Source organism: Symphodus melops (genome assembly GCF_947650265.1).
Source record: "Symphodus melops genome assembly, chromosome: 6".
In the NCBI taxonomy this organism is placed as follows: domain Eukaryota; kingdom Metazoa; phylum Chordata; class Actinopteri; order Labriformes; family Labridae; genus Symphodus; species Symphodus melops.
In genome coordinates, this window is record NC_136696.1 from 15,929,771 (window position 1) to 15,946,351 (window position 16,581).

The 16,581-nt window shown below is 40.3% G+C and overlaps 2 protein-coding genes across 2 annotated transcripts; one reads left to right on the forward strand and one right to left on the reverse strand.

The window, feature by feature from the left end:
* Positions 1–10,439, forward strand: st8sia2 (ST8 alpha-N-acetyl-neuraminide alpha-2,8-sialyltransferase 2). The gene is made up of 6 exons (XM_079346204.1): positions 1–483; positions 2,116–2,172; positions 3,355–3,489; positions 3,598–3,855; positions 6,334–6,627; positions 9,592–10,439. Exons 1-6 carry the CDS (start codon positions 389–391, stop codon positions 9,887–9,889), a joined length of 1,137 nt encoding a protein of 378 aa, XP_079202330.1. The 5' UTR covers positions 1–388; the 3' UTR covers positions 9,890–10,439.
* Positions 9,996–16,335, reverse strand: fam174b (family with sequence similarity 174 member B). Its single transcript, XM_079346205.1, has 3 exons — positions 15,693–16,335; positions 14,712–14,843; positions 9,996–13,914 (listed from the first exon to the last, which is right to left on the reverse strand). Exons 1-3 carry the CDS (start codon positions 15,974–15,976, stop codon positions 13,911–13,913), a joined length of 420 nt encoding a protein of 139 aa, XP_079202331.1. The 5' UTR covers positions 15,977–16,335; the 3' UTR covers positions 9,996–13,910.
* Between the last annotated feature and the right edge of the window lie 246 nt (positions 16,336–16,581).

The following is a 16,581-nucleotide window of genomic DNA, read 5'->3' on the forward strand; positions in this document are numbered from 1 at the left end:
TCTTCTGATCTAACATTGGGTGAGTGTGATCCAGCGGACTGATGGTGGAAATGGACATTTGGCTCCTGTTTCTTTAAGACTGCATGTGGTCTACATCTCGCTGCTCCCATGGCAGGCTGTGTAGGTGCACGCTTTCAAAGTTTGACTGGGGAATAGAAGGGAGCAGTGGGGACAGGCGGCAGCAGCATCGACCCGTTAGGAAGCGAGCCCATTCACAATCGTTCACAGAGACGAGGGGGGATTCAAAGACCGAAGCCCCGGCGATAAGAACAAGAGGAGAGATGAGTGAGCTGATAGCCGGTTTCTAAATGGAAAACAAGAGCAGGTTATTGTAGCTCAGTGTTTGCTGGAAGGAGGGACTCCCCCGGTTGCAGACTCCCCCTCAGCCATGCCGATTGTGTTCCGCACGCTGCTGTTCGCCTTTGTATCCCTGGTGGTGCTTTTGATCATAGGTGATATTACACAAGTGGAGGAAGGAACTGCGTAAGTAGCCCACCGTGATTTCTCCACGCATGTGTTTGAGTGTGCTCCATTGTTTTGTTTTTTTTGTTAGGCAGGTTCATCTCAGCTCGGGATACGGTAAGTGTAAGGAACTAGAATAAACCACTGAATGAATTAGTTGGTGGGATTTAAATGTAGCCTAAGTTTAGAGTTAAATGTGGACGGAGCATGATTCATTTCAACATTTGTAACACTTGAGTGCAGCAGCAGCAGCTGTTAAGAAGGCAGTCTGCCTGGGTCTCCAAGGATTTAGGCTATTTGTCTTGCAGCAGGCTGCATGCGGGATAGGATACGTTTACACTATGGGAGAGAGAGAAAGAGAGAGAGAGAGAGATGTGTGTGTGTGAGAGAGAGAGATAGAGAGAGAGAGAGGTGTGTGTGAGAGAGAGATAGAGAGAGAGGTGTGTGTGTGAGATAGATAGATAGATAGATAGATAGATAGATAGATAGTGTGTGTGTGAGAGAGAGACAGAGAGAGAGAGAGTCAGACAGACATAATGGACAGAGAGAGAGGAGGGGCAACAGATGGAAACAAAAGCGATCTTCCTCTCTCTATTTTTATTTCCCAGACTCAGACTTTGAAATGTTGAGCAGTGCAGCAGAAATCTTCTAACTCTATCTTTCTCTCTCTCTCTCTCTCTCTCTCTCTCTCTCTCTCTCTCTCACTCTCTCTCTCTCTCTCACTCTCTCTCTCTCACTCTCTCTCACTCACTCACTCACTCACTCAATCTCACACACACACACACACACACACGCGTGCGCGCGCGCGCGCCCCACTTGGTTTTGACCTAAAAGAAAACACAATCTTGATTTAGAATCAAACACTTGTGTTCCAAAGAAAACCAACCAGCCTTCAACAGTGCAGCATCCTCCTCCTGCTCTCATCACTGAGTAAAGAGCCTGTGATACCTTGAAAAGCAGGAGAAAAATGACTTATCTTTCTCTAAAGATGTTTGGACTCCCCTTCGGCAAAAAAAAGACCTGTTTGTTTTGAATGCAATTACCCGGCTGTGGATCATGTCGAATGAGGTCATATTGCTTTGTGAGCCGCAGAGGGAGAAGAACCAGAACCAATTCCACTTGTGCATAAACGCTGCCTGATACATTGATTTCATTACATTTGAGAGCACCAGGGTTGTAAAATGAGAGTGAAAAGCCCACCTGACCTCACCTTTCTGTCGCTGCTGAACTCTTCTGATTCTGTTCTTAGCTGCTTCATTCACGGATATTCTTGTTTAGAGTTTTTCAGATGAGATCAAGGTCATGATTGCAAAAAAAAAAAAAAAACTGCTTTAAAAAAAACAAACTAGCTGGCATATTCAACACCCCTGTGAGAAGAAATCCTCCTTTCAGTATAATGGGAGTCCATTAAGGCCACATTTCTCCTCATTACATCAGCAAATGGGCCCACAGTGGATTGCTCTAAAAATAACTTAATGCTTGCTTTTCACCTTCATTCTGTCTTAAAAGATGTAAGTACAGTATCGAACAGTGTAAGTGCCTTATTGTTACATGATATGATAACAGGAAAGATATAAAGTATCAGTCCATTAGAAGAATTCAGGCTGCTGGTTTGATTTATAATTTAATCTAAATCGTTTTTTTTCTCTCTAGAAAAACTGGACACTCGAAGAAGAGCAACTTTCACCTGCTCATCCCTAAGCCGTACAGGTTAGAAATCCAATTTTCTCCATATATAGATGGATAAACATCCAGCTGGAAGCCAGCGGTAGGGATCTTCCTGGTGTTTCTATATGATTGTTGGTGTGCTTTGATTCCTTTGCATGAGTCATTCACACTGAGTGTCTCATTACTTTTTACAGCAAGTGGGCCCCTGCTATAAATATATCTCAATTAAATTGGTATCCATGTGACACTGAACACATCCGTCAGAAAAAAAAATAGCATCATAAAACGTGTTTAAATGTTGTAAACCTCATCCAAGCCAAGGCCAGGTAATGAATTCTGCTTCGAACAGGGGATCCAATCTTTATGTAAAAATGTACTTTTACATCGCAAGGTGCTGCAGAAATGTTTCATAGCGCACAACTTATATCGCTTAAATGAATGACGAGAATCAAAAGTACTCGTGCAGAAAATGGGTTTATCCAATAATTAAGTAACATTTACTTATCTAATACATTGTCAGTTTTATTTTGGGGCTTCAGGTGATTGAATCGGAAACAATTTTAAGTACTTAGAGACTGTATAACTAAAAAGCAAATATAAAAACTGTTCAAGCCTTGTTCTGTGTGTTTTAAAAATGAAAACTATCCTGTACTTCACTCATATGAAGTGAGTGCAGTACAGTCAAAAGAGTAATACCGAGCCAAAAAAAGGAGCAACGACTGCAAGTCAGTTCTAGAAGGCAGCTGGAGCTGTGCTGATTTCACACTTGACATGAGTCATTCTGGGGGCTCGGCATATTCTCTCATGACTCTTTAAATATCTGCATATATCATAAATCTGCGAGGAGTGATGTGGACATGAGCCTAGTTCCATAACTTAAATGATGTTTTGCTTCTGCAGGGCATTTCAAACCGTTGCATTTGTGAGTTGTTGAAATTGAGTCAAGTTTAAGTGAAATTGGCAATTAAATACTAAACCTTGATTTATTAAATACTCCATGTTTGTACAAGAGGAAATAAACTGTTTGATTGTACCAGTGCTTCTCAAAGTGTAGTCTCAGAGGGCTTTATAACCTGAACAACATGTGACATAATGTATTCTTAGACCTACAATCTAGTAAAAAGGGAAAGATGTACACACATAAAATCCGCTTTTTATCTTTAGTTTTTCACTGATCAGATCTTTCAAGTTTGCCAACAACATGACTTTTCCTTTCCGTTTTAGAAAGACCACAGCACATGTGGATCCAACTGCATCGACAAACCCGAGCAAAGATTCGAACCGTCCAAGCTGCAATAAAACTACCAGACTCTCGACAAACAACTGGACCTTCAACAAGACCCTCTCCAAACTCATCAGGCACTGTCATCACTCTGCACATTTATCTCGGAGTATGTTTACTCCCCGCAACACAGACTCTTTCATAGCTCTCTCTCTCTCTCTCTTTGCTCCCTTCTCTTCTGACAGGAAGAATATTCTGAGATTTCTCGATCCGGAGAGAGACATCTCTATCTTGAAGGGCACGCTGAAACCAGGAGATATCATCCACTATGTGTTTGATCGCCACAGCACCACAAACATCTCCGAAAATCTCTACCGTCTTCTGCCTACTGCGTCCCCTATGAAGAACCAGCATCACAGGCGCTGTGCTATTGTGGGTAACTCCGGGATCCTGCTGAACAGCAGCTGTGGACCCGAGATTGACTCTCACGACTTTGTTATCAGGTATTTGTTTCATTGATTTCACTTGTAGTAATCTTCCACTGGCATTTGAACCTAAAACACGGAAGTGGACATAAAATCGTACTGTATTTTGAAAATGGGTTAGCACATTTAAGTTTGGGTTTATCGCTGAAAGTGAAAGTTGTGTTGTGGTATGATTGCTGTTTGTAGGTTTTAGTTTAAAGTTTGGAGCTCACACAGCTGGAAATATAATAATTGGACTTTTTTTTTTTTTTTAAGGTTTATTTTTGGCCTTTTTGCCTTTATTGATAGGACAGTGGATAGAGTCGGAAACAGGGAGAGAGTGGGGAGAGACATGCGGGAAAGTGGCCACAGGCTGGACGCGAACCCAGGCCGCCCGCGCGAGGAGCAAAGCCTCGCAACATGGTGCGCGCGCTGCCGCTGCGCTATCGGCGCCACCAATAATTGGACTTTTTAAAAGCTCTGAAAGCTTTTCAGCAATTTACAGTCAGAAATGAACGGCTCGAAAGAGAGCAATGAAATCCAGGATTTTACATTAAAATTGACATTTTGGAAAGCTCCTGCTTTTAGCAGAAACGCATTGTGTCTCTCAGAATCCCTGCTCTCATTTACCAGAAAACTCGGTTTGTAGAGCCGTCAGCCGACTCTGTTTTGTGTTTCGGTAATTTATCACAACCCAATGCTTGTGGTAAGGAGGGAAATAAATCTGTGTTCGGTTATATTATAATAATGGAAAATTCAATAAGAAGTAATGTGTTTGGGTTTCTGTGTGATGTCTGGCACTATCTTATAAAGCATGCAGTAAATACAGAGGTATTAACTGTGAGAAATATCCTCTCATGAATCAATGACTTGAATGTTGTTGAGTAAATGGAGCCGGATTAGCCGCCTGTGCGTGCACCTCATTGAGCCGATTGATCGATAGCTGAAAAGGCCTCTGAATCCTTGTGTGTCTCCTTTCTATTTCACAAATGGATTCTGTTGTCTGGGTGTCTTTCCTGCATGCTGCTGTGATGTTACACTGATGAGGAGAGGTCATGATTTCCAGACTCCAGCAGCATGATAATAGAGCTGGAGCAGGGCTGGTAATTGTGGGCTGATGGCGGACAACAGGGAATGTGGCATTTTGAAAAGCTAAGGAATTTTCTTCTGCATTCGCTCATCAGACTGAGAGATATTGTCTACAGTGTTGTGCCCTACACTCCACACAGCATGTGTGTGCACTACTCTGACATGATTAAATCTCCGCTTTCAAATAATGTCAAGTAATATTATGTAAAGTAGAAATTTGAATGATCAGAAATAATGTAGGATCAGCTGTTTGTGCACATTTGTCAGGTTTTATATAGAGCCTGACCCATTAATCGACCAGCCAATAATGTTGTCCGATATTAGCATATCCCAGTGACTTTTGATATCGGCTACTTTTATAACAAATACGCCGATATAACTAGATTTATTCACCCGTCAAAAAGCATTTCAATTGAGTGTCATTGTATTACACTAGCAGTTCTCTTCCACCAGCAGACGTTTAAATTAGAGTCTGAGTTGTGCTAAACACTTCTGATGTGTTAACCTGCCACACCTCCAGAGGAAAGAAGATAATGACCTGCTTTAGGTTTTCTGGCTTTTAAAGACCAGCGTTAACGTCAAGAAACAGAAAGCCCCCCCCCCCCCCCCCCCCCTCCTCTGCTTCCCTGGTGAATGAAGCTACAGATCTTCCACTCGTGGTGGAAATTGTGTGCAGCAAAAAAATGTTTCACTTGCTTGCAGACGTAGGTAAATGGGTGATGAATTGAAGGGGGAAAAAGCTCAATGAAGCTGGTTTAGCGAGATGTCAGGCCACCTCGACATACCATCGCTGCTTCAATGCTGCCGAGATAATAGCAGCCAAAAATTCCTTTCAGGCTACAAGATGAGAAACATGAAGGTTTGTCTGTAGTTTATATGTAAGACTGATAACCACTGTGTTTAATTAACGACACATTCACATCAAAAGTCAGGTTCAATTGAAGGGAAGTGTGAGCTATCATGTTGTAACTACATATTTTATTTGTATTCAGGCTTTCTTTTCTACTTCATAAGTCACCCATCTGTACTCGGTAGCAGCGCTGCTTTCCCTCTGAGGATTTGTGAGTTTCCTCTTTCATTATGAAAATCGAAATCATAGACGGCAGGCTTTTTAGATTCTGCATTTCTCAGTGCGCTAAAGAAAAGAGAAATGTCCGAAGAAACATTGCCTCACATTCGAGGTTAGGCCTTCATCAGTCACTAAATCTTAAAAAACAAAGGCAAAGTTTCACAAGTAACAACTTCAGCTGACCTTTCCCCTAAAAGTCCTTCCTTTCTCATGCCTGTGACAATGAAAGAATATAAACCTTTACTTAGCGCGATTGAATCTGTGCTGGCTTTTCAAAATGCTTTTACATTTTAATGAGAGACCCTTTTGTTTGCAGATGTGAATGGTAGAGAGAGTGACCTGTGCCTGTTTGTCCTCAGGTGTAATCTGGCACCAGTGGCAGATTACTATCAGGACGTGGGCTGGCGGACCAACCTGGTGACCATGAACCCGTCAGTGGTGCAGCGGGCCTTCCAGGACCTGGTTAGCGACGAGTGGCGGGATCGCTTCCTGCAGCGGCTCCAGAGCCTGAGCGGCAGTGTGCTGTGGATCCCAGCCTTCATGGCTAAGGGGGGAGAGGAGCGCGTGGAGTGGGCTCTTCGTCTCATCCTGCTGCATACTGTGGATGTACGCACCGCCTTCCCCTCGCTGCGCCTTCTCCACGCTGTCAGAGGGTAGGAACACCTGTGTAAAGCACATCAAAGGGGTTGGCAAATTTTATAATCTGTTGCCCAGGTGTCTATTTTTAAAACGAGCACTACAGCTGATCACTGCTACAGAGAGGATTGTGCTCTGTCTCTTCTCAAGGTGCAAAGGACATCACAAACTTCTAGGGTCTATTTTGGTGCCAGGATTAAGCATCAATGTCTCCGTCCCTCCTAAGCAAATAGCTGAACATTTTGGGTAATGGAGGTTTCCTCTTCTTGCAGAGAGTTGCATGAGTAGATCAATACTGATATAATGTTTGTGTTTTATGTAAGAAAACAGCAGCCAGGAGGGAACGATCTGTAACAGACTGTAACTGTCTGTTCAATGTTAAAAATGAGTCTAGCACAACACATCTGAAGTCGACCAAATATGAGATTTACTTGTTTTATTGATGCTGATGTCTATGCTTGCATCAGCTGCCAATGCTCATAACAACAACAAACATCCTGATGCACGTAGGCTAAGTGCATACCGGTAATAATCATCATTTTCTAACATCTGGATAAAGCAGTCAACACAACGATCAGAATATCGAAACAAAATCATTCTGAGGGAGGAATGAATGTTTACTTACCGTCATGACAATCTGTCAAATCTCAGTGAACATATTTCGGTCTGAACCAACGAGCTGGACTTAACAACCCACACATTTGACTGTTTTATTACCTCTTGAGGGGCTAGGAATAACAAAAGCACACTCTTCCTGTGCTGTTACGTGCTTTGACTTCTTGTCGTTGGGCTACTGCTCGGGTGCAGTACATTTCCGGAGTCTTGTTGTCATGTGCCGTTGCTGGGCAACCAGCAGAGGCACTACATTGGAGGTACTCAATTGATATAAACTTCAGTCAAGGTATTGCTCCTTTAAGGGAGGCTCAATAAAGTAAAAAAAAAAAAAGAGAGAGAGAGAGAGTCTTTACCACACGTTTGAGCTATTCCCCAAAATCACATTACAGTCAAAAATTAAAATCAATCTGAATATGGATTGTTTTCATCCGAATCTTTACCTTTTATAAACATCTCTTTAAGGTTGTTGAACATTCCAAGGCAAGAGGCATAATACACGCGTGTTCTTACATGCACACCAGTGGTGACAGGATTTCTCTTGATCATTATTATTTCCTTTGTCTTATTCAAAGTTAGTTGAGGTTTTTTGTAAGAAATGAATTTTGCAAGTCTTCCATGTGGCCTTCAGTGCCTTGAGACTTTTATAAAATCCCTCTCTGCAATTTTTCTACAGTCCGTCTGCGTCTCTTTCATCACAATAGGGCTTTTTTCCGGACCTTTCCTGCATTGTTAAAAGCTATCGCCTGTCACTGACCAAATTATGCAATCTAGTATGCCCCAACTACCACACGGTATTCCAAAGAGCTTGAACTGAGCCATGATTGTTGTAGTTAACGGTCTGTAAAATCAGCGTTTTACATCAGAAATACTATCCTCAAATGTTCTTTGGGATGAAATAGCTTTTGTCCCTTAAATATTTAGTGTTTTATAAATTCTCCCCCTGACCTTTAGTTTGGTGAAGGACAGAATCGGTGACACTAATGCCACATCAGACTATTTCCCTGATTAAAAACAAAACTATCACCTCTTCTACATGTTGAAATGCTTATCACCTTCTGTAGTGCTGGGTGGGACTAGAAATCATGTCCTGTCGTTTGTCCTTCATGGTGCATAAACAGCTTTAAATAGTACGACCTCTACGTCTCAACTTGACCTTGAGCACTAACCACAGAGAGCGCACAGCACAAGCCTCGAGGCAGGGAAACCAGCTGGTGATTGAAGAGAAAAAAAAAGACGAAAAAAAACTCAAGGCAAGTTAACGTCCACCCTTGAGGCCAGTGTGTGGGATTAAATAATAAAGAACTCATTTAGGCCACCTCAGGCAGAAGATTGCGACTGTAATGATTTGTTTTTGCATTGTGTGCTTATCCAACAAGCTACTGTTATTTTTTTGTCCTGAGAAAACATTCTCTAAATTGTCTTCCATTGTTGTGAGATGAATCCACTTATGCAGGTGTAGTTTGTTTTATTCCAGCTAAATGTTTCCCCTTCAAATTAACAAACAGAAACGATGTTCCCTGTGCAGATGACTTCCTCGGATGGAGGTTTGTTTTACGTTTCAAAGTTGAGAAAAATGGAGCAGCAATATGCTATCATTTTTAATTTATTTTATGTTATCCAGTAAAAGGAAAGTTGGAAAATATGTATTTTTAAAAAAAATCATTGCCATTTCCTTGCTTAAAAATTCCCCCCTTAGACTTTTTATTATACCATTCAACATTTCAGATACCAAAGATTGTTTATTTTACAGTTATGTGAGAACACGCAAGTCTCTGCATGTGAGAAGCTAAAATTATGGAAAGTTTGATTTGGCCTGAATGATTTTAAGAATTAAGATCAAGCATGTCTGTCAGTTATCTCACTATCTGCTTCTGTCCACGTGGAAAAAGAACATTTTGAGACTCCCAGACAGAATTAATGATGAAGATGGAGAATTTTCACAGATCATCCAGAGAGTAGATCGAGTATGAGGAAAAGGTCACTGACTGTTGACTTATCTGAGAGCTGTGTGTGTGTGTGTGTGTGTGTGTGTGTGTGTGTGTGTGTGTGTGTGTGTGTGTGTGTGTGTGTGTGTGTGTGTGTGTGTGTGTGTGTGTGTGTGTGTGTGTGTGTGTGTGTGTGTGTGTGTGTGTGTGTGTGTGTGTGTGTGTGTGTGTGTGTGTGTGTGTGTGTGTGTGTGTGTGTGTCTCACTAAATTTCAAAGCCCAAAGGAAGACTGATCTGACTGAAGGAGATGAGTGATGCTCCCATCTTGAATACTTACACAAAAACAAACCTTGAAAATGCTCCTCTTTGCTGTATTTCTAATGTAGATAAAGAGGATGTATTCACTGTCAGTAGCTAACCACAAACTGTACGTCTTTCAGGTACTGGCTAACCAACAACGTGCACATCAAGCGTCCTACCACGGGGCTCCTCATGTACACCATGGCCACTCGCTTCTGTGAGGAAATCCACCTTTACGGCTTCTGGCCCTTCCCGCTCGACCCACAGGGCAGACCGGTCAAATACCACTACTACGATACTCTTAAGTACGAGTACACGTCCAGCGCCAGTCCTCACACAATGCCGCTGGAGTTCAGGACCCTAAGCAATTTGCACAGGCAGGGGGCGCTGCGGCTCCACACAGGAAGCTGTGATGTAGAGAGGAGTCCGCAGAAGTAGTTGAATGGAAAAACTTCATATCAACTACTGAACAGTTTTCTTGCTACCCTACTTTGCTTACTTTTATAACACTTGAAATAACTTATTTTCAGTACTTGGAATGAACTTCTTTTTTTTTTTCTATTTTCAGCTCTTATAGTCAATCTGGTGATTTTCATGAGATTTCTACAGCAAGCTTTTAATATAATGAGACTCTTTTGTGCACACTGTTCATGGAGATCCTGTCACATCCATCTGACGGCCCCTTACCTCTCTTAAACAGAACACTTTCAGTTTAAGTCTGAACAGACTTCCTGTGTGGTTTTCAGTAATTGATCATGGAGGGGGGGGGGGGGCTACATTTTTATGATTTAATTTTGTGACAAAACGGTGATATCTCCACATGTTTTTGATACACACTAGGGCTTCATTAAAGGGCGAGTTTGTAATTTGCCTAACAAGTTCACAGCATTAGGGGGTTGCTGACTTGATCAGTCTTGCGAGTCACTGTTCGGGCCACAAGATGGAAGCACTTAATAATCAGGGAGAAAGAGGATAAAAGACGACAAAACATTTCTAACATTTAAAAACCGTTGGGTTCAACTTCTGATTTTTCTCTGAAAGAGAACGTTTTGTACCTTCTTAATGGGAGTTCATGGTAAAACAGGTCATTCATTGCGTGGGGGGGGGACTGCCATGTGAAACAGTCAGGTGACCCGGAGTGATAAACGAGAGAAGGAAAGCATGTTCAGCGCCTGTGAGGAGAGAAAAGAGAGAGCCAGCTGTTCACATAAGAGTGTTTACGCAGACTTTTAGCTGAAAGCCGGCTTACTTTATGTTTTCTTAAAAGAACACCAGCCCAGTTACTGCATTGAATGTTGTTGTCGAAGAGGTTAGAATGTACTTGTGTTATTTAAGTAGGACGTTTTTTAAATTCATGAATGTATTGGTGATGTTCTTGCTAATGTTATGTAAGAAATGAGCCCCAAAATGTGCATTAAATTCAATGTGATTCACACTTAGGAACTGTTTTAGAGCATTTACACTGATGCTGATGAATTGTATACAGCCTTTTATTCATTTAAAACAATGTATGAATAATATTTGTAAATATTGTGTGTTTTGGCCAGTATTCAAATCCTTCGAGAAGACAGATTGAAGCTGCCAATATTTGTGCCTACATTCAGTGAATTTGCCCCACTTTAAAATTGGATCGTTTACATTTGACCAGAAATAAAAAATGTTCAAGGAACATCTGTTGGTGGGAAAACAGAGTTACATGACTATCTTAATGAAAACAGGGAGGCAACTCAATTTGATATGGATTTTCAGGCCAGTAGCAGACTGACTGGTGAAACTAATCAATGCTGCTCTGGATTTTACTTTCAATTTTGTAACCCAGTAAGTCTTGAAGTTTAATTTCAGGTTTTTCTCTTTCTCTTGGCAAATTCTCGAGTTACTATTCAACAACAAACTATCTCCTTTTAGCTATATTGCCACAAATATTTGAGATATTCAAAGATCTCTGCAGCTCAACAAGATGCCTCACGCACATCCAGCCATGTGATTTGTTCACAAAAGTTTTGTTTTGACAGGATGTGATTGTTGACTTGCATGTCGGCCTTACTACTCTGCCAGTTAAGAATAAACATGAAAGTGGTGAAAGGGACGTCAGCAGTCTGGAGCGATGAAAGGTTTTATTTGTGAGAGCTTGTCTGACTGAGGCAAAAATAGAAACATTCTGTGACCAACACAATTAAGTTAATTAGCCCAGAATCTGGGATTTGCTACAAGTTATAAAACTTTCCACTCCTGTCCTGCTCTGTAGAAACCACCACGATAAAGCAAAAAAAAAAAAAGTCACCATTTTGTCTCATTTATACTATGTAAATATCTGTTCGTTTTTGTTATATTCAAGCAAACCAATGTAAGTATTGCATGTAGGTCTACATGCAACTCATGTTCATTTCTTCTTTTTTGTATTTTAAAAATTCAATGTGACTTAAGGACACTTGTGTAGTAATGACAAACTGAATGTATTTAGTCTGTGGCAGAAAATACACAAATGGACAAGAAAGGGGGGAAACAAGAATCTCCGCTCTCTCTTTAAAGGATGTAACTCATCAAAGGATCATGTTTTATTTCAGTAGTGTTTTTAAAGAAATGGAAACTTAGTCTTAACGACTATGGGTGCACAACACATCTCAGAAACCAAGAAGGGACCTGTTTTCAATAAACTTCCAGAACAGTTTCAACGTTTCTTGTCTTTAAATGTGGGCTGAGGGAAATTTGCTACAGTGTCTGAACAGCTTCCACAAAGACTTTGATTCTTTTTTTTTTACAAGAGGAATGTTCTGCAGCAGATGATACAGTCCTAATAAAAGTCCAGGATTAGCATCTTTTCTTTCACCAGTTTACAATGATTAAAGAAAAAAACTTAATGGAAGATGACAACTGTAGAAGGCTGAGATGGAAAAAGCACAGTCACAAGCATGGATCCGAATAGTTCTGCACACAGTCAAACACGTATTTCTTTGACAAAACCTCCAAGGAAACGGAAGTCACAAAGTCTGATGGAAAACACGTGAAATATCCAGGATTCTGCATGAATGCATTATTTCAAAAAATGTCAAAACTTGATTTACATCTGATTATAAGATTCACACACATCATCCATGCATACTGGTCACACCTTACAAAGACAAATCTATCCAGTCTGTCATGAATGTCACTAACTTTAGTTTCGAAAAAAGAAAAAATACACAACAGTCTTTCTCCTGAAAAGAATACATTGAAAAAGTTATGTAGGACTCCCAACTGTTGTCTCTTTCCTTGTAACTGTTAAATAGGGGTGGAGGTAATTTGGAAACAGCTGCACATGTAGACACAGTACATTATAAAATAACAGTTTGGATTAAAATAAAAGGTAATCTACAACACCCACACTCATTAACTGCAGACAACATCCTGGCATTGTGTTTGTTGGTCGTAAACTGTTTCCTGAAATCTTTATAGAAGCTTTGAGTCAGACTTTTGGTTGATTGCTGTGTGTTGTATTCCAGTGAAAGGTGGAAAGAGACTTTACATATCATTTGACTTTTATCTCTAACAAGAAGGGCTTTTTTCAACTTGATTTAAATTGATTAAACAGCTGAATTTAAGAAATGTGCATGTCAAACACTTAAATAAAGTCACTTCATCACCGCCGTCTGTCTGTTGTTGACTTAGTTCAGTGGTTACTTGAATAAATGACATTTTTATATGATTAAAAAAAACAGACCTGATCACAATCGTTTACAGCATTTAAATTCAGAGTAAATAGTTTTATAGACACCTTAAAAATATAATCTTATCATTTTCCTTTGGGTTTAAAACGTTTCTGCTGATTTAACAGCAAAACAGGAATGTCTTCCATCACTGTGTAAAAAAATAGACATTTACTCCAAAGATAAGAACAGCAATCATACAGTGTTTACGAACAATATAGTGGTTAGTATAGACAGAAGCCTGTTTAGTATGAAAGTTAAGGTCAAATACAAAGTACAGTATACTTTTTAATAGTGTGCAAATACTAAATGTTTGTATGTTTGTTGCACAACATTTGTTGCATGTTATCATTTGACAATCAAACTGGCGATCTTTGTGGCCACAAGATGACACATTTGTACGTAACTTAAAGTGTGATAATTAATCCTTCATGTTTTCATAAGTTTATCAAAGATTCAAACGAGGCATTGCTACAATAAACTCAATGACCGGCATACTGTCATATGCAGTACAGCATGAGGCTTTCAGTTGTTTCATCTTAGAAAGAAGTAGGCAAGTTTCTGAGCCACATAACAAAAGTGTCAGTATAGCAGCAACAATGATATCTCAGTGGCTCCACTCCTTTAAACAAAGATTTAAAAAGCCATGCACAAGCTGCTGCGGAGAAGTTACTGATTTGGTAAGACTTAACAACACATACAAAAATAGAGGGAATCACTCGAGTGGTCCCGGGAAAATTATAGCTGTTAAGAAATCTGGATGTCCGTGTTTGGGTTCACCTGCAAAAAAGAAAGAAAACAGAATTCACACAGTTACTAAACAGAATCTTATCTGATGTTTTACTCAACAAATATGTTCTCCAACAGGGTTTGGTCTGACTTGGAAGTCAGGAATGTCAGGCAAACAGGACATTATTTCTCTCTATGAGGAAGTAGATGTGTGTTAAAGAACAATAGAATGACGGAAGGGTGAAACCTAAGTCAACATCCCCCGAACTAAAACAGTGAGTCTTTAAAAAGTGCACTGGAGTAGTTCAAACCACATTTCTGATACTTTTTTTGTGTTTATTCTCGGTGTGTTATGATTGGTGTTTGTAAGACATCATAATGACTTTCAACTTTCTGTACTATGTATTCACCGCAGTAAAAGCAGACCAGCAACAGCTATTCTATTAGCACATGCTAACTTACTAATGTAGTCAAAACAGTCACATACTTTACAGAGGCAAATCAAGGTGAAACATTTTCTAACTACATTTTCTAACGTGATAACTAGACGCACTGAGGGCAAATAAAGTGAGTGAAGCAAAACCAGGTGGTTTAAAGTTTAAACATTAGAACAGGGACATAAACAATACAAATACAATGTGGTTGTACATTTACACGGTCTCGAATATTTCTTACCAGGGAACCATCAGCAAGACTTTACTGATGCGTGTCAGTGTGTGAAATTCTCGGAGTGATTATATTTTCATTTGTTCAGAAGAAGAGGACATTTGTATTTTATCTCAGAATAAAATGCACATCTGGTGCATGGGCATTCTTATCTCTGGGTAGTAAAAAAAAAAAAAACTAACCTGTATTTGACATCAAACAGGGTTGAGTCATCATCATCATCATTCTCCTCATTCAGAGGGGCCATCTCCACTCGCTCTGCAGGAGTCGTTATGATGTCATATTTACGTGTTTTTCTGATCCGTCTGCCAGATCTGTGGAAATTAAACAACCATTGAAACCAAGGCTTACAATCTGACAACATCAAACCTATTCACTATATTCACAACCTTAGCTGTAAATCGATTTAAGTCTATTCAGATGGTGATTTCTGAGATCTTACAAGCATAATAAAGCTTGAACACAGTCCTAACAGGCTGATGTTTGCATTCAATTTAAATTGAAACTGGTGATTTTGGCATTCACCCTCCTTCAAGGCAACCAACTGTTGTGCCTGACAAATAATAATCGAACATGCCAAATAGTCTCAGGGTGTTTTCTGTGTGAGGGCTGCATTGTTTATATCATTAATTATCTGACAGTCATTTCCTAAATTTTAATTTTCAGTGCCCCCCCCCCCCAAAAAAAAAAAAAAAGAAATCTCAAAACTACCTCAAATGTCTTGTTTTCTTTAACAACTCCTCAAAAATATTCAGTCAAATGTCATAGAGGGGTTCAAAATGTGACTTTCCCCCCCCCCCCATATTTATTCATGCTCGTGAAAATCAATCAATCAATGTCAATAACATATGTAATCAATATCAATTATAACAAATTCATCCCTTCCATTAAATTGGAAAATATCACAATATGAATGCCAAAAAAGAAGACTGGTACTTCACACTACATATCCATATAACATACAGGATCGTAGGCTGCTTCCCATCGGATCATCATTAAATAGGCCAAGAACTCAACTCTTGGCTTCCACCTTCACACCCACATGCTCCTAATCGATTCATTTACCAGCAGTAAATGAGAAGTCGTCATCATACTGTGACTATATTGCGAGGCTGGCTATTATTGTAGGCCGAATAGGGATTATACTAGGTGAACCTGCTTACCTGATCACTTTGATGACCAGGCATGTGATGAGAGCAGCTGTTAGCACGAAGACGACAATAACTATGTTTTTTAGAGTTGGTAGATGCGTCATAATGGATGAAATCCTGGATCCCACGGCAACATCTGTGACATTATTCGTATCCTCGTCTTCGCTGATGATGGACGATGATGATGATGATGTTGAATTGAGCAGCGTCGCGGGTGATGAGAGAGTTAGTGGTACGCTGCTGACCCGCGAGAGAGCCGCAATGATTAAAGTTAACGCCAGATGGTATGTCAACATGGTGATCGAATCAGAAAATACAGGATATGGGATGCTCTTTTTCCTCAAACTAAATAAAATGCGACAGCAGCTGCCACATTATTAAGGATCAGTTTATCAGGCTCGGATGTGGCTCTTAACTCAAAACAGAAAATGCAAAAAGGCAAAAAATATCCATCTCTGTTTCGGTCCGAGCCTCGATCCTCTAACGGTGATCTTCGGGGTCGTAGATTGAATTTTCTACCAAAACGTGTTTGTTTCCTTGAGGTGAGTGATAGCAATTCCTCTCTGATTGTATTAGGACTCCGTGCAGAGATGGGGATTATCCGCCTCCGGAAGAGCTCTGCAGACTGGCCCGCTGCTCCAACTGCTGAAGAGGAGCATTATGTGGGCTCGTGATGCATTCATGGTCCCCTCGTACTTCCTACAAACAAGCAAAGGCTTGCAGCAGCTTTAACAGAAAGAAAGTCCTACAAAAGAGTTTGTTTAGTTGCTCATGTTCAACAACTCCGTGGAAAAAAATTGGATCAAATATAACTCATCATAATTAGGCCGACTATGCTACATCTTATTAAGGCTACTCACAGGTCTATGTCTTTAATGGTTTTTGTATCTTGGTGGATACA